Raw genomic sequence first — 22,736 nt, 5'->3', positions numbered from 1 at the left:
CGCTGAGTGCAGCAAGCTCTAAAAGTAGTACTACGAAACCTAAGTGGGAAACACTAAGGCAAAGAATCCCTGGCGTTCAGAACAGAACCCTAGCCATAAGCAGACCTCCATGAAGATTAATGGCATGCCTCGTGTTGGGCCTCACACAGACCAAGTCCTCAGTCTCTGTGGCAGCCACAGTTGGGAATCGTCCTAGAAAAATAATCACTTTGGGCAGGTTGAGTTATTAGAAGTGGCAATAAAGCATTTACTAATGCTAACATCACGCTCAACTGGAAAGGCACGAAACACAATGAAAGATGGAGGGGGATTCGATGACATCGGCTTAGAAACACCCCATGGACCACTTGGTCTGAGAGAAAAAAGAATGGAGAACACGCTACCAAGCAGACTGACTAGCACCAAGGGGGTCTCCACGGCGAGACAGCTATCAGACATCCTGGAAGTCGCAGTCAGCTAAAAGCACTGGCAGCTTGCCTAAGCCTCAACATCTACTCTAAGAAGGTCTTGGAAATGTTGCTGATGGAGCTGCGCCCGTGGACTGGATGCTAACTGATGGAAAGGTGGTAAAGCAGGAAGGATATACTAAAAAACGCAAAGGGACAGGGAGCTTTGACAATCAAAGAGGGGAATGCGAGGCCAAGTTATACACTTCAGGACACATCTTAAGCTATTACCAAGATCCCAAAAGGAGAGAAGCCTGATTGGCTATGGCAACATGCTGACTAACTGTGAAAGTCTCTGAAGAGAGAAGAAAATGGAGGAGCAGTCAGACTCCACTGGGTTTTGTTTTGAAACATAATTTCCTTATTGATTCTTCGGGAATTTCACATCGTGCACCCTAATTCCCCTCACCTCCCGGCCCCTCCATATCCTCCCCTCACCTCTGCAGTGCCCCCACTAAAAGAAAATTAAAAAAAATTAAAACAAAACAAAACAAAGAAAGCAAGTAAACAAATCAAAACACAAAACAAAACAAAAATCCTCTTCACTTCTTCTTTCTCTTCCCACCTCTTCAACAGCTCTCCATTCATCCTGGTGGCATTGGGAGCGGTGTGTCACATAGTATAGTCAGCTTTACTAGCAAATGTTTATTGCGATGAGTCACTGGTCTGGTTCAAGGGCTCTGGTTTCTGGTACACCATCGTCTCTGGATCCTCACCGGAACTCCTCTGGGATATCCCTCAGGCCTGCCCTGAGTCATGGAGATCCTGCAGATCCTGTATTGTTCCACAGAACCAGTTCCTTCACAAGCCCCAGCAGACCCTAGGTGGGTCAGATGTTAGGGTGGGCCAACACAACTGTATGAATGGTAGCTGAGCTTGTCACTTGGTCTGGGCCCCTAGGGCTATCAATCTGTAGTGAGAGGGCAGAGCCAGCTTCCCTATGACCATGCCATCAGGGGTGATCCTCCATCACCTGTGTTGAGAGAGAACAGGGACCAGCTGTCCCATGAGAGTCCATACCAGCTCTCTTGCTTCAGTACTGAGCTAGAGGCAGGGCCAGTTTTCCCTGGGCCAGCCAGGCCCTCAGATTTCATCAAGGCCCCCTGAGGTGACACGGGCCACAGACATTTACTTGCTAAATATGTTGGAAGAATGAGAAACAAAATAGAAAGTTCATTTCCTGGAAATGTGGATAATTGAATAACACAGCTGCTAATTTGCTAAATTCCCTTTGATGTAATTCCTTAGTGAGTTGATAATCTAAGATTTGGCCAGTTTCTATGTTTGTTTGTGTTTTTTTAGTTCCTACTCTGTTTCTTCCTCCGGCTCCCCCCCCCCCCCCCGCCTTCCACTCATCCCACGCCCCATCCACTCCTCAGAGAGGGTGAGGCTTCCCATGAGGAGTCAATAAAATCTGGCATATCACTTTGAGGCAGGACCACTATATCTAGGCCAAGCAAGGTATCCCTCCAAAAAGAATGGACTCCAAAAAGCCAGTTCAAGCACATAATTTGCAGGCAAATGGATAGAATTAGAAAAAAATCATCCCAAGTGAGGTAACCCACACCCAGAAAGGCAAACACGGTATGTACTCACTCATAAGTGGATATTAGTCATAAAGCAGAGGATAACCAGCCTACAGTCTATAGTCCTAGAGAAGCCAGGTAACAGGAGAACCCTAAGAGAGACGTGCATGGATTCCCCTGGGAAGGAGAAATAGACAAGACCTCCTGAGAAAATTGGGAGCATGGGCAGGGGGTATAAGAGAAGGTAGAAGGGGAGGGAGAGGGGAGAAGAGAACATGAGGGAACCAGATGACTGAAATGGAGGAAGGATAGAGAGGGACTCTAGTGATATTTCATTTGTATTTTAATAAATAAAGCTTGCCTGAAGTTCAGAGAGTAAAACAGCTGCACTGATCAGCCTTACAGACCAGGCAGTGGTGACACACACCTCTAATCGCTAGTTTGCTATATAAACTGCATGCCTTTATTCCCAGCACTAGAGAGGAATATAAAAACAGGAGAAGGCAGCTCTCACTCACAGTCTCATTCTGAAATTCCTGGAGGCAGAATCACCATTTTGGTCTGAGGTAGAGGTAAAAGCCAGTGGCTGGCTGTTTTGCTTTTCTGACCTTCAAGTCAAACCCCAATTTCTGTCTCTCGATTTTTAGTAATTGTGCCACAAGGGAGAGTAAGAAAAGAGATAATCTTGATTAAGAGAGCCATTATGGGGCTAGCAAGAAATCTGGCACTAGGGAAATTCCAAGGAATCCACAGGGATGACCTAAGCAATCGTGGAGAGGGTACCTGAACTGGCCTTCCCCTTTAATCAGACTGATGACTACCTTAATTGTCGTCCTAGAACCTTCATCCAGCAACTGATGGAAGCAGATGCGGAGATCCACAGCTAAGCACTGGGCCGCGCTCTCAGAGTCCAGTCAAAGAGAGCGGTAATATGAGCAAAGGGATCAAGACCATGATGGGGAAACAGATGACCTGAGCAGGGTCATCAGGGAACCTGCATAAGACCAAACTAGGCCTCTGAATGTGGGTGACAATTGCATGGCAGGGACAGTCTGTGGGGCCGCTGGCAGATGCCACTGTTGTTGGACAGAAATTTCCAGAACAAGTTAAAGGAGGCCCCAAAAAGCAGGACACAGGCTTCGGTGGTCATGAGCGAATGCAAGCACAGGGACCCAAGAATGGAGCAAATGTGTTTTTAAGAATGTTAAAGAGACCACCAAAATAGTTTCCCCTTTCATTTGGGATGCAAGAAACTGATGAGACAGGACGTGCCTGAAATAGATGTGCTAAGTTAACAGATAACAGAAGCAGAACTCCAGTTTCACTTCACTGTCTATCCAGGAGCAGCATCGAAAACCAGGAAGGGCAGAGCAAAAGGAAGGGGGGGGGGGGTTTTGCATGGCGTAGGGAGGGTTCTTGTTGTTTTTATGGTAGTACCTACAAGATTTTGTATCTTATAGCTAATCTCTCTCCCTCTCTCTCTTCAGAGTTGTGAGAACCTGGATGATAGTTAAGTGAAATGTCATACAGAGGATCTAAACACAAAACACAAAATAAAATAAACAATAAAACAAAAATCCCACTGTCTGCACAGTTAAAGGGCCAGATTTCACACATCACAAGGTACTGTTTACACATCAGGAAATTAGGAATCAACATACGTGCTCCACGCTCCTAGATCTGGGCTCATGTGTTCCGAGGACTTGTAGAAATGTTTTGAACACGATTAATTTGGAAGCTAAGAAGAACATCTTCTATTCACAGAGAATTCAGAAAGGCTGAGTAGGATTTAATTACTCTGAAGGAGCTATTTCAATATATACATAAATAGAGGATACATGAAAAGGTATGCCATTTTAGCAAGTGTTCTTTTTATTACCTAAGCCTGAACAATACTCCTATTGTCCCATGATTTAGAAGCCAATGTCAGTCAAACATCTGATGGAAAGAAATAATTAAGAGGATGGTTTAATGACCAGAAACCAGCAGGCTTTCATAAATGAACTTCTTCCTTTTTCTTTTTTCTTTTCTTCCCTCCTCTCCCCTGCCCCACTGAAGAAAGGGTCTCACTATATAGCCTTGGCTGGCCTGGAGCTCACAATGTAGACCAGGCTGGCCTGAGCTCACAGAGGTTAAAGGTCACCACTTCCAGCCCTTCATTTCTTTACTAAAAATAATAGCACACAGGAGCTATAGATATAATCCAGCTCTGTGGTCTAGGGCTTGTCTATCATGTGTGAGGTTTTAGGAAAAGGGATGGGACAGACAGACAACCATCCTATTACAATCATGGCTCTGTAATGATACAGACCTATAAGCAGGTGAAATTTGTAAAGTTCAAGCACGGGCTGTTCTTGGTTCCCATTTCCTTTCCTTCCCTGGTCTAGAACCTAACCCTAGGTATCAGGACCAGCACAGTCCAGACAGGAATAGGCCTGACTCTTCAGGCCTATTCTGGGAACGTGGACTTGTAATTCGCAGCAAGGCCAGCTGACTCGGTACCATGGCGATGTGGGCTAGAGGGTGCCACAGGCATGCTGCCATGGTTTGCGTGTGGCTTACGAATGTCCCACAGTGGCTCATACGCTGAAATCTAATTGCCATTGTGAGGCATTAAGAGAATGAAACAATTTAGAGGTGGAGGCCTTGGGGATTCGTTAGGAGTAGATGAGCTCAGGGTGCGTTCCCTGTGGCTAAATTAGAAGAAGTAGGTGAGGTCAGGGTGCAATCCCCATGACGTGCAGAGGGCACATGGGCTGATGTGCAGTCTTCTTAGCTAGAAAGAGCTGCAAAAGAAAGGTGTGATCCCTCCCCAGACAGGACAGGATTCAAGCAGGAAAGGAGGCCTCAAACCACTGCTAACATACAACACAACCCCTGCACCTGCACCTGAGAAATCTCAACACTACATCTGCTTAAATAAGACCCTGACAATGAAAACTCCAACTGACATGCCAATGCAGACGGGGAAACCCTAACAGGGCTTCACCTCTAAATGAAGAGCTACAGGCAGTCAGCTTCTGCTGGGAGAGGGAGAGTCTTTTCCAGGGGTGAGCCCCCCTCCCAAATGGTTATCCAGTACCATGTAGCCAGCCCTAAAACATATACATACAAATAGCACCAAATGGATTCAGCTGGTTATATTTACACAACTATATATAATATAAATATGTATATTTCCATGTATATGTATATACAAAACAAAAATAATTGAAAAGAGGCTATGAATTTGCAAGGAGGTAGAGGGACACGGAACGGGTTGGAGGGAGGAGATGATGTAATTCTCTATTTTTTCTTTGTTACTTCTTTTGTCTGACATAATCATATTTTAATGAAAAGTAAGAGAAAAACCAAATTTTCTTTTCTTTGTTTTTAAAGTATAGTCATTATTTTTTTAATTTATTTATTATGTATACAATAGTCTGTCTGCATGTATGCCTGCAGGCCAGAAGAGGGCACCAGACCTCATTACAGATGGTTGTGAGCCACCATGTGGTTGCTGGGAATTGAACTCAGGACCTTGGGAAGAGCAGGCAATGCTCTTAACCACTGAACCATCTCTCCAGCCCAGAAAAACCCAATTTTCAAGGTCACATACGGTGCTAGCCCAGCAAGCAAGTTCTCAACAACTGGAACACAAAAAAAGTAAGCCACTGAGTCACAATGAATGTTCATAGGACAGTTAACTCTAGAGACGGCAGAATCAATGCCCTTAAAGGCAGACATCACTGAATTCCAGCTCTGAATGAGCTAGCCAGCTCCTAGAAGATCCTGGGAAAGTATTAATAAGCAACCACGAGGCTCAGCAATTTTTCTCCTTTGGAGGCACTTAAGCATTTTAGGGTACAAAACAGGCAGAGGAATAATTGGCTCTTGTTGACTTCACCTCGTTTGAATACAAGCCACCAAGTACCCAAATAACATCACCTGGATGTCACACTATTCTCAGGATGATTCACGGGCATTTGACTGGCACCTGCTTCTTAACTCCCTTGTGACTCTGCAATAAAGAATCGAAAACCTACCTTGATTCTTTTAAAACAATGCTTCAATCACAAAAAATACACAAAGAACAGAAAACAAAACCACCTAGTGAAGGAACTGAAGTCCAGCAGCCAACTACAACCTTGGGGGGGCGGTCATCAGTAGGGCACACAACACCATCGTCTGTGTGCCAAACAGAACAACAGCTTTTACCTCTGAACACCCTACCAAGGGGAAAGCTGTAGCACCCTGTTTGGCCATTTATGAAAGGTGGTGTAGCTGCCTGGCACGCCAAACACCCAAGTGCACACTACACGAGGCTAGAAAACTAGCAAAGTTATGAAGAAGCATTCTGCCCTAGTGTAACCAAGAGACTGGGTGTGGTGCTGGGGATGCCTGGTTGGCGTAAGCACGTGGGCAGGATTGAACAACCCAAGCCTGGTTAGGTGAGACAATGCGCAGATCTAAGGGTTAGGCGCACAGATCCAAGTAGGTCAGGGCTGGCTTCCCTCAGCTTGCCAGGATGTGGCTAGAAAAGGCGACAGAAACCTCCACTGAAGAGATGAGACTGGGGTGTGTAAGTGACGGCTGGTGGGCTGCAGAACTTCAAAGACCCAGACCCAGCTCTCGGCGACATTAAAGCAGCGACATCTACACACGCTTGAGACTACCAGCAGCCTCAGCATGCTGAGGGGAGGCATGGAACAAAAGCTTCAAGAACTTTTCTGACGCCATGGATAAAGGCCACCCCGGGGCAGAATGATCCTTCTCACGTCTTGCATGTTGGGAGTTCCTCACCTTTTCTGAGGTGGAAGTAAGTTTAGCTTAGCAATGGTGCCACCGTTTGGCCACAGGCACAAACTTGGACTCTCTTTTCAACACACTACATCTTTTCTATCAACGAATCTGCTGGTCTCTCAGGCTGTGTCCTCTGTATGCCCCTTTATCATCAGCTCCACAGGCACTCACGTCTCCTGTTTCAACCATCTTCCCGGTGTGGATGAAATCGACTCTTTGGGTGGGGGATCCCTGGGCATGCTAGGAGCTCCCCCAAATTTCCACTGTGTAACCAGACTTTCCTCCCTTTTCAAAGCAGACAGGTTATTGGCGGTTACTAGCCTTCTGCCAAAGGAAACCGGTACCCGCAAGGAGATTAACAGCGACTTTCCCAAGGCCACAGTGCTTTTGAAAGGGCGGGACCAGTGGTGCTCATCAGTCTTATAGGGAAGTCTAAGTCATTTCATTTTCTCTCAAAGGAATTCTTTGTAAGACACTAGTGCAAGATGTTAAACAGAACACCTGTTTTGGGTTGGCCAAGTTCTCCTGGGCACGGTGCCTGCCCTAGAGTGTGGTTGATACACCCAGTGATTACCTTACCTTATTTGTTTGTTGTTGTTTTAGTCTGCCCGCCTTCTTTCTTTCTTTCTTTCTTTCTTTCTTTCTTTCTTTCTTTCTTTCTTTCTTTCTTTCTTTCTTTCTTTCTTTCTTCCCTCTCTCCCTCCCTCCCTCCTTCCCCTTTTACCTCTTTCTCTCCTGAGAAGTTGGGCAGGAGGGAAGGATCTGGGAGGAGCTGGGTAAGGGGAAAGAATAAGATCAAAATGTAGTCTGTGAAAAATGATTTAAAAGCTGACAAAGAGACGTGGGTGAGCACTGAAGGACGGAGAGCCGTAGGGGTCTGTCACCAAGCAAACACACTCTACTTGTCTGTGGTTTCCACGATCAACAGGTGCCAGTGAACAGACCAAAGCCACGAGAAGCACAGCCAGAAACGATGCCATTCAACTGCTTCAGTGGATGCCTTTAGAAAGACAATTCCAGTCGAACATATGGGAAGATGCCTGATATGAAGAGAACTGTCAAGCTCAGACAGAAGGCTTTGATCTTCGGTATTAGCCAACAGTAAAATATATAGGCGATTGTTTTGCAAGCCCTGATAATAAGGTCCATGGGGAGAGTGACTTAATAGGACCAGGGGAAATTCAAGTAGGTATCTGAGGAAATTAAGAGGGCCTTAATTTTTTTCCTTTTGCTAATTATATTCACTTTGTAGTTAACAAAAAGTCAACCTGTGCAATGATTCTTTCCTGATTTTTGTTTTTAAAAAAGACAGGAATGGGTGGCTATCTAGTGTTGAACTGAACTAATAACTCAAAGCTTTCTCTCTTCTATTGTTTTTTTTTTTTAAAAAAAAAGTTAAGATCTTGTCCGTGAAGGTGCTTTGGACACAATCTTTAGAGGAATCAACAGGGATCTGACAGGGCTGCCTCCTCCCTGGAGATAAAAGTCACCAGAGATGTTTCAAAGACCTTTTTTGCCAAGTTGCTAAGCTTCCCCCGTCCTGCCTGTTAGCTGAAAAGTAATCATACATTTCTGGCCCTCAAACCCAGGATGGATAAACCAGTGGATATAACAGTTACCACTACATATAGGGCAAGGGGGTTAGAGAGCGTGAGGACTGGCGCCACTCACCGTCAACAAGCTCGTAGAGTGGTTGGAACACAGCTAAAAACAAACCACATACACCTTGCATTTGCTTATATTGAACTGAATAATCAGTTCAGAATTTGAGAGTAAAGCTCCAAACCTAATGGCTGTATCATCTCATGAACTCGATCATTCCCATGAAGGGAATTAAAAGGAATAAAATTATCACCATCTGGTAACCAGGTGATAAGATAAAATTTTACCAGGTACAGACACATGCCCTTGGATTCTTGGCTAGTAATTGCTGTGGCCTTCCACACTCTGTTCCTCATCTTCTCTGCCATCATGTAAACTCAGGGAACTACGCCAGTGTATTGGACACTGATACACATCATTGTTACCTAAGAGATAACACACAACCTTTGATTTACATAGACTTGAATGGTTTAGAAGCCCCAGAATGGTTTAGAAGCTCCCAGTAAGACCATGAAGCCAGCACTGAGTACCACTTACTTCACACAAAGTTGCCACTGCCTTGCCCACATTGAGCAAATTTTGCACTAAAGATGGTAGACCGTTTTTCCATGTCATTTTTCCAATGTCAGCCCCCACCAGTGGAAATAAACAAAACTAATAAAATGGACAGACTTTACCAGAGAACATTAATTATAATTCTGGCATAGATGGCAGAAGGAACCCAACATATTTCTAATAAAGCATATTCCTAATAAGGTACAACATATCAAACCTGGGTAAAATTTATGCATGGAGATGTTTCTTTTCTTTGACCAGAGATGGGACATGGCCTGGAGTAAAGAAAAAGAGTAAGATACACTAGAGAATTGAAAGGGTCAGCTGGTCCCTGCTATTGAATGACACCCCGGGAGCCGAAAGAGTTTGGGAGCTGTGGTCATGGGCGATGGAGGCCCTCAGAACCCGAACTCTGCCACCTGAAGTCAGTGTGTCTAGATGTGTCATCCAAGAGCAGCGGTGGAGAAGATGCAAACAATGTTATTCAGAAGCCTTGGTAGGTCTGTCTGGATCAGCATCAAAATTGCCCACAAGTGCAAAGGCCTGAAGTCCATGCTGTGTTAGGTACCAGCATCTTCAGTGAAGACAGGGTATCTGTTCCTGGGACTGTACCAATCACTGTGGTAGGCACTGAAGGTTGGGGAAATGGTGACAAGATGTTTGCATCTGTGTGTGTGTGTATAAATATTTTTATTTTTAAAACAACTTTTCTATATATAGCAATGCAATTTACATATTAAGTAGTGATTTAATAGTTTTAAACCAAAGAAAAATGGGGAAAACTTTGGATTACAAACCCCTTGCCCTGGAACAAATTAAAAGTGGCAAACAACACCTTCCATACAATCACGAAATTCTCAAAGTGTGCTCTGTGGGCCTCCTTCTCTTTTCCCACACTCCCTGGTAACCTCTGCTTCCCCCTTGTGGTCTCCCTACTCTGGTTTCTTTTCCTCTTTCCAGTCCTTCTGCACATCAGCCATCCTTCCTACTCACCCATCACTACCTTCTGTTGTCTCCTTCCTGACATTTTATTCCACCTATACCTGTTCACATACACATATGATTACATTATAGCCAAGACCAACAGAGCACATGGAGATTTTGTGTTTCTGAGCTCAGGTGCCTCTCTCAATATCATAGTTTCCAGATGTATCCATTTCCTTGCAAATTTCATGATTTCATATTTCTTTATAGCTTTATATATTCCATTGTGTATGTATGTATATATATGTATGACATTATTATTATTATCCATTCATCTGTTGATGGGCCTCTAGGCTGGTTCCATTTCCTGGACATCATGAACCTATCAGCAGAAACCATGAACTTATACATTCTCTGTGGTAGGATATGGAGTCCTTTGGCTATCGGTCCAGGAGTACTACGGATGAGTCACTGAGAGCTCTTTGTGGAGGAACCGCCATACTGATTCCTATAATGGCTGCACTAGTTTGCCCCTTTCAGTCAGAATAGCTACCACAGACAACAAATGTTGGAGAGGAGTAGGAAAAAACAAAACAAAACCGAAACCCCCACCTTTTATTGTGTCCTGTTTTAAAAGTGCCAAGTCAGAGCTCTGTAGATGATCAAGACAGGAGTTAGACTACATCTCCAGGAGAGTAAGGAGCTGCCAAGAGGAGAAAAGATGGCGGTAACGGCTGGAAGGAAACGGCTTTTTACACCAGGGTCACTTTACCTGGGCGACCAGAGTTTTGGCAGGGCCTAAGCCAATTACAAGCTCAACCCTCCCAGACTGGAATCAAAACAAAGCAACCTTTGAATTCACCGCTGCTCACCTGAGTTTGCTTGCATCATTAAAGCCTTCCCATACTTCACCTAAGCAGGGCTGACCCACTAAAGCGGCTCCCTGGTCCCTGCCTTTCCTGTGCCTACTTGAAATGTCTGTCACATGACTGAGCTGATCCCATTGAGCATAGTCCCAGCAGGCTCAAGATCAGCCATCTTCAAAGATAGTGTGCACAAAATAATGAATAAAGGTTTAACTTAACACCGACACTTCTCTTTGCCAAGGCAATTAGAGGTGTAAATAATCCATGAAGGCCAGTTCTACAGTTCTTCAGACCAGCAGGGGAGAAGGTGAAAAGGGCCTTACATAAAAACACGCAGTCGAAAGTTACATCCATTTCACATTTGTTATCAATAAAATAAAACTGAATAAAATGTACGAAAGATGGCTTTTGTTTATTAAATCTATTTTTAAGAAACCAAAACCCAAATGACAGATTTCAAAAGACAGGATGACACAATATACAGTTATGTAGCTCGGTCCTCCTGTGGGACTCCTAACAGTAGGAAAAGGGGCTACCGCTCATACTGGCTTGCCTTGCCCGCCCAACCTTAATAAGTGGGGAGGTACTTAGTCTTACAGCAAGTTGATATGCCATGTTTTGTTGATATCCATGGGAGGCCTGCCCTTTCTTGAATAGAAATGGAGGAGTAGATTGGGGGGATGGGAACAGAGGAGAGAATTGGGGGAGGAACTAAGAGGAGAGGAGGGAAGAGAAGTTGTGACCAGGATACAAAATAAATAAGAAAATAAATTTAAAAATTTGAGTGGGTAAATAAACATAAAAACAGTAAAAAAAAACTGTAAGAAGATAGACCAGCAAGAGTAAGACTGAAGAATATGGTTTTGTTTTTCAAGACAAGGTTTCTCTATAGCTTTGTAGCCTGTCCTGGAACTAGCTCTTGTAGATCAGCCTGCCTCTGCCTCCTGAGTGCTGGGATTAAAGGCATGCGCCATCACTACCCAGCTGAAGAACATGTTTTTAAGTTGCTATGAAGGAATGTGACATTAGGTAACAGAACAGAGGACTAATATAGAATGGTGGGGATTGCTCTAGCTTATTATCTATTGTTGTGATAAACACATGACTAAAAGCAACTTGGAGTGGAGAGTGTTTCTATGGCTTATAGGTTAGAGTTCTTCATCAAGACAGGCCAGGGCAGGAGCTCAAGCCCGGAGCTGGAGGCAGGGACAAAAACAGAAAACATTGAGGAATGCTACTTGCTGGCTTGCTCTTGATGCTTTTATTATACAGGATTGCTGCCCAGGGATGGCACCACCCACAGGAGGCTGGTCCCTCCCACATCAATCATTAATCAAGAAAATATTTATGGACTTGTCTATTGACAAATCTGGTAGAGGCATTTTCGCAATTAAGATTTCCTTTTCCCATGACTCTAGTTTGTGTTGACAGAAAACTAACTAGCACCAGTTCTAAGGTAGGAGATCAACGCCAGAAAAACTCATGTATAAAGAAGCACTCTAAACCACAATGAGGAAATCAAACTATTAAATATAAATATTAAATACTGAATGGAGAGAAATTTGAGGCAAAAATAAGACCATGACCTGACATCTCATAAGAAAGTGAAACCCGCCGGGCGGTGGTGGCACACGCCTTTAATCCCAGCACTCGGGAGGCAGAGGCAGGTGGATCTCTGTGAGTTCGAGGCCAGCCTGGTCTACAGAGCTAGTTCCAGGACAGGCTCCAAAGCCACAGAGAAACCCTGTCTCAAAAAAACCAAAAAAATAAATAAATAAATAAATAAAAAATAAAAAAGAAAGTGAAACCCTCAGGACTTAGTGATGTCCTCATACAAACTGAAACCTAGAAGTACTGGAAGAAATTTTTAAGTAAAAACTTGTCATCTTGAAATAAAAAGTGATAACAAAGGAGAAATTTTTATTTTTATTTGTTATTTTATTTATTTTTTATTTTTTTAGTTTTTCGAGACAGGGTTTCTCTGTAGCTTTGGAGCCTGTCCTGGAACTAGCTCTTGTAGACCAGGCTGGCCTCGAACTCACAGAGATCCGCCTGCCCCTGCCTCCCGAGTGCTGGGATTAAAGGCGTGTGCCACCACCGCCCGGCCAAAGGAGAAATTTTAAGCAAAAGAAAAATCTAGAAGATAATAGTTCTTAGAAGGTAACTTGTAGGCTAGGGAGCTGGCTCAATTTGTAAAATGCTTGACTTGCAAGTACAGGAACCTGAATTTGACCCCAGATCACAGAAGTAAAAGGTCAGGCTTGGTGGTGCACACTTGTAATCCCAAAGTTGAAGAGGTTGACACAGGCAGAACTCTGGAGCTCAATCAACAGCCAGAGAGCATAGCCTCCTTGGAGAGTTCCAGACCTGTGAGAGACCCTGCCTCAAAACAGCAAACCAAGGGTAGACGGCTCCTGAGAAATGACACCTGAAACTGTCCCCTGGCAAGATTAGCATGCATACATGCAAAATACTATAAAACTAACAGATAACGTACAATCAAGGAAGAATTTCAATCTTTAACCTACAAGAAGTTCTTAAAATTCAAGTATCTTGTTTTCTCTTGCATGTAAAATCTGGAAAAAAAAATGTAAAACTAGGAAGGGATAAGAGGAGGATGCAGGAAAGAGCGAAGGGGAGGTGAATGTGACCCACGTGTGGTCTTTGCAGGCATGCAGATGCCACCATAGAGCTCATAATTATTATATACTTAGAAGAAAATATTAATATAAAATAAACTTTGTATAGGAATATAAGTAAAAAACTCAGAAACAAATCAAAAACTAAACTTACCCAAAACATAATTAGACTTACAGAGCTAACCCCTCCAGAGCAGTATATTTATCAGAATAAAATAAAATCCACTATGGATTGCCGAGAAGAGCGAGAGATTATGAAACAATCAGAAGAACACACACTTTCTGATTATTTCCAATGGAAGTCTAAAGCAAAATAATCCTTCCAGAAAATCTGAAATATGTATCGAAAATTACTAAAACACACAGAGTTTTGACCTAGAAGTCCTATTTCTAGAGACTTTGCCCATGGAAATAATTGAAAAGGGACAGTACAGTGTATAATGACGCCTACTCAAGAGTTTGTTTACAAAACAAAGCAAAACAAAACAACCTCAACTGGCCTAAATGCATACCCAGAGAAAACTTCTGAGGAACCAGCAGGCTAACCAAAACGCCAAACAAACTCTAATGAAATGAAGAGCAGTCTTTGCATTTAACAAATACGGACCCCAAGCATGCACAGTCCTTGCCTTAGGAACTCCATTCACCACCCTTTCTGTCCCGGCTTCCAACTGGTACACAGTGGACACACAGCACATGCTGGTTAAAGAGTTACTGTGAATTATTTCCTTGGGCAAACTCTGCCCCAACTGTATGTGGCCCCCAGAGGCTGTTGAGTATATATGAGTATATAACCGAAGGGGACATTCCTATGCAGCTATAAGACATCACTCATGACTGGGGAGAGTTTTCTGAGATGTGATTGGTTTGTGTCCCTTATGGTCCTATATGTAAGCCCAACAAACTGGCCGAGTGAGTAGAATTGCTGGTTTGGTCCATTATTCCCTCCCATAGGGTGACATTATACCAGTGAACAAAACTGACAGACAGTCCTGCCCTTGGGGAGCTTACAAGCCAGGGGACAAGAGCATGGAAAGGTTCATTTGTTAGGGAGTAAAGAATGAAAGCCAGGCCAAGGGCAGCCATCCCCACCCTGACATTCACCCTAACAGAATTCCCAGCAGAGACGCACATAGCAGACTCCTCACAGCCTCCACAAGCCTCCTCTGCCTGGGCAAACTTTCCTGGGCTGCTAACCAGGCACCAGCATCCTGTTTCACTGTCGGTGAACTGATAGAACGTGGGGTGGATTCTCTATATGTTAGACAACCTAATGGAGTCTGCTGCACTTAGTGTCTTCAGAATGACATTAGCTGAAACGACACCTCGAGACTGGATCACGTGCTTGCTCCTGGTTATAAACCCATCTCCATGACTCTTTCATTCATCCTTTTTGTACCAGCTCCCAACTAGCTGGCACAAGGCAGGTACACCACACACGCTGGCCAAAGAAACAAGGTCGTTCAGTCATGTTTGGTCTATACAATGGAAAAGGCTTCCTAAAATTTGTCCTTTGGGAGAACTTACCTTGCTCCTTTTGTTATCTTTGAAGTGAACTGAACATAGTACTCTATAACATCACAAAGGTGGCCATTTGCTGAGAGGATGAAAGCTCAGGTTCTAAATCCATCATGGCATGTTTCAAACAACCTTGACTAGTCTCACATTTCCACACTGGAACACTCAACAGAAAATAACAGAAGCCCATGGGGAGGTCTGCTTATGGTTGTTGTTTTAAAGTATATTTCCTCAGTTTTGAATAACATGATGCGGATGATTTTGTAAAGTATGGGGTCTAAAATTTTCCCCACTTTCTTCAAGCAACAGCCTCTGGCAGTCTGGGTACCTGATTGTGACTGAGCGTGTTTGACTAGGAGCCATTTCACATTAGTGACACACCACTGAGTAGTGACATGCTCAGCTGGAAAACTCCACTGCCCAGCTTCTCCTGCAGATGGGTGCAAACGCAGATGGGGCATTTGTCATTGTGTGGCATTTGCAAGAAAATCCCTTACCCCCTGCCCCCCTATGGCTTTCTTGTTTGGAACTCCTGTAAGAGAGCTGACACACAGCGACCACGCTGTTGAAGGTATAAAACTTGAGGACAGTGGAGGCTCAAAAATGTGAGCCTATTCCCACCTTGTCTGAAGGTCAGAGAGTTTTTGTTTGCTTAGAGTTGTTAACAACAACTCTGGCTACAAACCCTGGCCTAGGGTGTGGTTGCAACAAGGACGCCTCCACAGGTAAATCCACTCCACCTTGACCAAGGTCATAGATTCAAGCACACTTCTGCTCCTTTTGAATTAAGAGGTTTGACTCAAGGAGTGGCTGCCTTCAGGGTACTTGGTCTAGGGTGGGTTCACTGCCTAAACAACAGAATGCTTTTCTCATGAAGTAATGACTTGAAGGCTCTAAGCACTGACACAAGTAACTGTTCTAGTTGTCCTTTGTATCATGTTAAAGCAGTCTTTTTCCTTCTTCCCTATAGTATTGGGGTACAAAAGTATATGGAACTCCCTCCCAATACTACCCTATGATTCTGTTTTATTATTTTCATTTGTGTCTTTGTTCTCTTTACTTATTTCTCTAATCCCCATGCCCCTACCCTGTTAAGTGGTATACTTGTCAAAGCTGGTCCCAACACAGGATGATAAAGTAGAAAGGCCTACAGAGTCAACATCTTGTAGGACTTTATGTGGCAGGCATGGCTGACCTTGACTGGCTTCTTCCACACTAGCTTTTGAGGGAGGAAAATGGTATTCTCTAAAGGATTCTCTAAACTGCATGTTGGTTCCTGGTCACCCAGACCCGAATAATCACACAAAACCTATATTAGTCACAACACTGTTTGGCCAATGACTCAGGCATATTTCTAACTAGCTCTTACATCTTAGATTAGCCCATTTGTTTTTTGTTTCTTTGTCTGTTTTGTTTTGTTTTTTGAGACAGGGTTTCTTTGTGGCTTTGGAGCCTGTTCTGGAACTAGCTCTTGTAGACAAGGCTGGCCTCAAACTCACAGAGATCCGCCTGCCTCTGCCTCCTGAGTGCTGGGATTAAAGGCGTGCGCCACCACCGCCTGGCAGATTAGCCCATTTGTATTAATCTATGGATCACCATGAGGCTGTGGCCTACTGGTAAGGTTCCAGTGTCTTTCTCCTTCAACAGCTTGGTAGTGTCTACTGATTCTGCCTTCTTTCTCCCGGCATTCAGCTTAGTTTTCTATTCTGCCCTGCCATGGGCCAAAGCAGCTTCTTTATTAACTAATGGTAATAAAACATATTCATCACATACAGAGGGGAATCCCACATCAGTATTCTATGTGAGCCATCAGTATTTCAGTCTGTGATGATGAAAACTGTGCTCCAATACCCATTTGGTTTAGCTGGGATAGCAGTAAAGAAACCTAAAAGTATTTAACCTTCTGTTTCATCTTTCTTGTTCTCTGGAAAATATCAAACTATGAGTGCTTCAATATTGCCTTTGAACTGAAACATCCCAAGTTTGATTTATTTCCCTGTACCTGACTTCACTATTTCTAAGCATCTTTAAAACATGTCAGTTCTGTTTCTTTTCTTTAGTGCTGTAGCCCAGGCTAGTCTAGAACTCACTCTCTAGCCTGGGCTGACCTTGATGACTCAGCAGTCCTCCTGCCTCAGTCTTCCAAGTGTTTAGATTATAAGTGTGAACAATAGCATTCAGCAGAAACAGTCAACTTGCATGTGTTATGATTATAAAATTTGAATTATTCTCTTATTGTACTGAGCATCTTTGGCCAGTTTGATAGGTTTCTCTCTACTAGTCAGGCTCAAGACTGTAAGAAAGAGTTCCTCAGAATGGACTCTGCACCAGAACCTTAGGAGGCACCTAGGCCGCCACTGCGCCCGCCCACTCCAGTCTCTCCTCCAGGGTCCAGTCTCAGAAGCTGCATCTTCATGCACTGGGATCTTATAAACATGGAAATTAAAATTAAATATGCAGATTGGATACTCTCTTTTCAGAAAACAAATAAAACATTTATGTGTGTGTGTGTGTGTGTGTGTGTGTCTGTCATCTGTCTGTCTCCCGCCCTTCACTCACTGTAGAGTTCAGCCTGGGTGTGTTCCTGTAACAACATCCCAGACTCCCCTGCCTTGAGGCCTCTGCCCAGACTGTCCCCTCCACCTCCAACACTCTCTAGTCAGATCTATATCAGACCTCCTTCATGTTACCTTTCCAAGGAAGACTGCCCATCAAACTTCAACATACTTCTTGACTACACTAACATGGTTGTTTGGGGTACCACTTTGTGATAAGGATTTGGCACCACACCAGGCCCTTCGGGGACTGTATATTAGTGTCATGCTGAAATGAGAAATTAGATTAGGCAAACTCTAAGACCTTGTCCAAATATTCAATTCTATAGCCAAATGACTCACTTGGTAGTCACAATGCTTTGATCCAGCCATACTCCGCCTGTCTGAACTTATACCTTCCTTCCAGACTTCCCCTACCTGTAGCCATGTTCCTGAAGTCTAATCTAAGCCATGCCCATTTACAGCATCTCTTTCAAGCCACTCTTATTACCTTCGTCACTTTCTAGTTCTGAAATAGTTTCAATGCCCTTTAGAGATTGATGTCTGCAGGTCAGCAGTGTTCAGCCCAACCTTTGAGCTTGTCATAAATATAATGGTTCTCCACACCCCTGGAGCTCCTATATGAGAATCTGTATTTAACATGATCCCCTTGTGATTCTCCATACGCAAAGCTGGCACCACAAGAGGGCTCTGCAGTCATCCCTACTCTCTTGCTCATTAATAAACACAAATTAAAGCCCCACATGTAAACAGGACCTATGCCACCACCACCCACAGTTAGTTCAGTTAACAACCTGCCCACTACGATGATTTGCTGCCTACTTTATTTAAGGTTTTTCTTTACGGTTTGGTTGTAAACAACTTACAAGAGCACAGCAGTTGTGCATCTGGCCAATCTGAAGTCAGGGAACAGAAATCCATTCAAGTCACTTCAAAGGAGGTGAAATGGTTTAACACTCCACTGGGAATTCAGAACAGAAAACTATGGAAGGAGGGCAAGGCAAGGTCCTCTGCTCTTCATCCAGTTTCCGCTGCCTGTTTGGGTATTATTTGCAGGGTACGCTACAGCCACCCAGTTTCTCTCCTGCGAGCCCATTTAACTCTGCCCCTTTTTGTTTCGATTCTCCCTCTGCCTCTAGGTTTAATTTTCCCAGAAGCCATTTGATAGCACAGGGACTCCTTTCTAGAGAGCCACAAAGTTACAAACTCGTGAATCACTCAGGGATTGGCTGCCCTTGGGTGAGGAGCCCACCTTGTTCCAATCAGCTGAGGCCAAGAGGACTGCAGCTTAGAATTAGGGCCTATCTAGTAAGCAGGAGCAGGCAAAGATCATTCCTAGGAGAGGAACCGGAGGGGAGGCCAACCAAAAAGCCATGCTTCCAGCCCACAGCTCCAGGGATACTGGAACCTAATAAGGTGAAATCCACCAATATGGGGGAGGGGGGTCAATCACCCATCAGCACCACAGCCCTGATACTGTGAATACACAGGACCACACAGACTCAATGAACAGTAGCATCTGTCGCTCCTGACACCAGCATGCTGCTGAACTAGCTGTTTGACTCTGGTCAGCTCACTACGCCATTCTGGGTCAGATTTCCTCACCATGATACTCAACAGCCTCCAGCAGTGTTGCAAGATCCCATAAGGCAATTGTTGGGAAAGGGTTTGAACAACACAGGTGCCAATCAAAAACAATAGTGCAGCCTCTCAAATACTAATGCAATTCTCTCAACCTGACACGGCCTTGTTGTTTTAGATCTCGTCTTCTTCCCTCTATTTCCTTTACTCTATCAGTTGCTATTTATTTGTAAACATCAACTAATAGGATAACATTTTCAACACCAACTGTCCTCACTTTATGGCTTCCATGGCTCAATTGGTGAGTGCATTCATTCATTTCACTCAAAATTACAAAAAAAGAAAAAACCAAAAAACCAAAACAAAACAAACCCATGTCTATAGTACTAAATTCTTAAGTAAGATACAGGTCAATTTTGACTTTTGTGTCACCTTCTGACACAGCAGTTTAATTTAATAGTTCCCTGTCTCTTCGAATCAGAAAACCCTACCTATTAAGAGCCCAGAGTCCCTATTTTTCACAAGAGAGCAGTACAGTTCTTACTGCCTTCCTCCCCTATCCACCCCCCCCCCCCCCCCCCCCGCGCGCCCTGCTAGGAATCCTATTCTCACTTCTATCCCCCCCCCCCATCAGAACCACTTTATCATGTACCTTTTGGTCATGGATAGGGACAGGGATGAGAATCAGTATCACAGTAAGATAGACTATTTCTCAAAATCGTGCTATCCCACCTCTTACAGCGTCCAAGGGCAGGATTACAGTAGAGGGAAAAGAAACAGAGGAAAATAAAAGTACAGCGTTTTAGCTTTGCACTAACAAAACCAAGGAGTGTTTACTGAATGCCTGCCACACGCCTGACAGGAGGCAGAGGGCTCCTCATTCAGGTTACACAGCATTTCAGCCTTTCCCAAGGCGCCCTTGTCCATAACCTAGGGCATCTGTTGCACACTTCCTACAAGTGGAGCCACTCAACAGCTGGCCCTGGGTGGAGCAAAGAAAGCATGCACCTTACTCAAAATCCGCGAAGCCGGCCAAACTGCAGGCTTCACGCAAAAAGAAAAACAAAAATGAAACCTCGAACTAGAGCCTGGTGAGCCGCAGGGGGCAGAACTCCCGAGACTGGAACGCCGCCGGGTACCCACTGAGAACCCAAACCCAATTAAGGCTCCTCCAGCCCAGGGAGGTTGGGAACAGTGGATCAAAGAATCGCGACGCCTGGGAATGGCAAACCGGCTCTTCGGGAAGCCGTGATATGGGGGCAGCACAACAACAGTGGGTACTGGAGGCCGGGGGATTGGGGGAATCTATTCATGGGGGTGGGGAAGCTGATTGGGAACAGAAAGGTTGCAAAGATTGCGCGCTTTCGGTGTGTGTGTGGGAGGGGCGGGGGGGGGGGCGAGTGCGCTGGGAGGCGAGGACTGAAGAGTCGCGCTGCGGGTGTAAAGGAAACCTTGGGGCTCCCGCCAGCGCACAAATTCGTAGGTTTTGGATCCTGGAAAGCATTTGCCAGTGCACTGAAGGCAGAGCTGTAGGAGGGGTCCACTAGGGATCAGAGGCGACAACCAGACGACTGGGAGGGGTTAAGAGATGGGACACACACACACACACACACACACACACACACACACACACACACACACACACACACGTCGGACCCCAGGCGTGCTGGGCGCACAGCCTCCTGCTGCTGCAGTCACTCACCTTCCGCACGAGACCGGATCTCCGACACTGTTCTCCTCATGGTGGGCATCACGACAGCCCCTGCAGGTGGGTCTCGGGCGGGGACCCTGCACCTGTCACGGCGCCGCGCGGGCGGGAGAGCTGGCTGCGCCGCGCCGAGGGCTGCACCGCCTCGGGGCCGCGCCTCCCACCCTGGGCAGCGTCGCCACCAGGAGCCGCCTGGGCACTCGCAGGAGGAGGAAGGCGACAGAGGAGCTTCGTCCGCAGAGCCGCCTCAGTCTCCCGCAGCGGCAGAGGGGAGGGCTCGAGGGGCGGAGCCGGAGCCGGCGCCGGGGGCGGGGTCTGCGGGGCGCGCGCTCACTCGCTGGTCTCCTGGAGTAGGACGGGGACAGCGCCGGGTCTCCAGGTCCCGCCCAGTTCGGGCCGTACCATCCGCGGGGAGGGGACATCGATCTAATATTCTCGGTTTCTAGGCACACCTCAGCATTTCTCAAGGCCAGCACTAGTATCCCAAGTCTTAATTAGAAAGGAAGAGCTACTCTAGTTTATGAAAGCTCCGTTGCCGCCTCCATCCACTCTCTGGTTCCGCAATGCGATGGAACCGCCCGCCCTTAGCGCCAGAGTGTTGGGTTCGGTGTGGGCAGGCAGAGTCTAGGGATCTGAGCTGGTCAGGGTGACGTCTCTGCTGGTGTGGGGGATTCTGCGTTGGCCATCTGGGTGGAATCGTAGCCTAGATCAACTCCCAGGCTGACTCCTGGCTTGAGCTGCACTTGAACCCTCGCTAGTAGCAGGCTGTGAGGCATGAAGCCGTAGGAGCCGCTCCTCTTCTTGTCTGAAAGGCTTAGAACCTCGCCACCAACGTGGGTGTGAGCCCGTACTTCCCACCAGCTCATCTTCAACACTTCAACCTGTTCAGGCTCTGAAATTGCAAGCAAATCAACAGTTAAGCACGTGGTTAACCAAGCACTTCAGTTTGTGGTTTCTGCCCCAGAAAGTTCGATGCAGTCGTTTATTCTCAAAGCTTGGTGGGGTGTTGATATAAAATCCATAAAGATGTCCTTATATCCTAAAGATCAGCACGACCTCAGTACCTTTTATTTTATGTATAGTAAAATATACTCTAACAAGTCGAAGCAAATGAAGTGTTTTTAATTTGTTCTTGATTTCACCCTGAAGATTGAATGAGGACGGCTTTATGCCTAGCAATCTCCTGAGCTGGGAAGGAAAGAATAACCAGGTAAGTTTGGTCCCTCTCCCTGAATTGTTCTTCTGGGCACCCAGTAGAAAGGGTTTCATACCAAGGCCTTTCATTTGTGATTTCGTTCAGATCTGGGAGAGAAAATACGGAGAAGTTTAATTTGAAAGAGGTGATTGCAGCTCGAGCATAAGGAAAAGATAAATAAAATCTGCTAACAGCGTCTTCTCTCCATTTGTGGTATTTCCTCTACTTCCTGCAAGGTCGCACTGGCTAATCAGAACTCTACCTCACATGAATTCCCAGGTGGCCAATCCATATGTATGAGGAACTCACTCCACCTGCCTCATATTCAGAGGCTGGGATCAGAACAAAGAAAACACATTTCCAGTGTTCTTGGAATCTCTCAGCTTAGAGCAGACTTAAACGTAAATATGTCCGTAGCAGCGATGGCCATAATTTAAAACTATAGTCTGTTGGAAGAAAGAAAAGGAATGAATCCTTAACAAGACGGTCATCAACTGGCCATTTTTACTCCTCTTAGGTTCCACAATCTCCTGGGGGAAAAGCAAGCTTCCTCTTGATTGATATAAATGTGTCTGAAACAAAGTAAATGACTGAGAATGGGGGGGGGGAGGTCGGCTTTAAAAGTAAGCGAACGAACGGGGGTAGAGGGGTAGGGAGTAGTAGTTTCTGTTTAGCATTTTGCATGAGATTTTTATAAACTCATTGCTTCGCAAAGATGACCTGTTTGATTTATGAGCAATCTCTTTTGTAATTCCTGTGAGCCCTTCAGTGAGGTTCGCTTCTGCTTATGTAACTGATAATAACTTTATAAAGGGAGTTCCAAGGTTTCTATAAGAGCC

The 22,736-nt window shown here is 45.1% G+C and overlaps 1 protein-coding gene across 4 annotated transcripts in view; it reads right to left on the bottom strand.

Annotated features, from left to right (window-relative positions):
• Atp8a1 (ATPase phospholipid transporting 8A1) overlaps positions 1–20,949 on the bottom strand; it is a 209,148-nt gene extending 188,199 nt beyond the window's left edge. For 2 of the 4 annotated variants that reach the window (XM_075943169.1, XM_075943170.1), the window contains exon 1: positions 20,697–20,879. In XM_075943169.1, coding sequence (XP_075799284.1) covers positions 20,697–20,745 — 49 coding nt within the window. In that variant the 5' untranslated portion in view covers positions 20,746–20,879. Of the gene's footprint in view, positions 1–20,696 lie in introns of all 4 variants that reach the window. The other 2 variants (XM_075943172.1, XM_075943171.1) reach the window with 2 other exon arrangements.
• Positions 20,950–22,736: the final 1,787 nt, after the last annotated feature.

Source organism: Microtus pennsylvanicus, chromosome 12, assembly GCF_037038515.1.
Source record: "Microtus pennsylvanicus isolate mMicPen1 chromosome 12, mMicPen1.hap1, whole genome shotgun sequence".
NCBI classification, from domain to species: domain Eukaryota; kingdom Metazoa; phylum Chordata; class Mammalia; order Rodentia; family Cricetidae; genus Microtus; species Microtus pennsylvanicus.
This window is presented reverse-complemented; position numbering and strand designations above follow the sequence as displayed.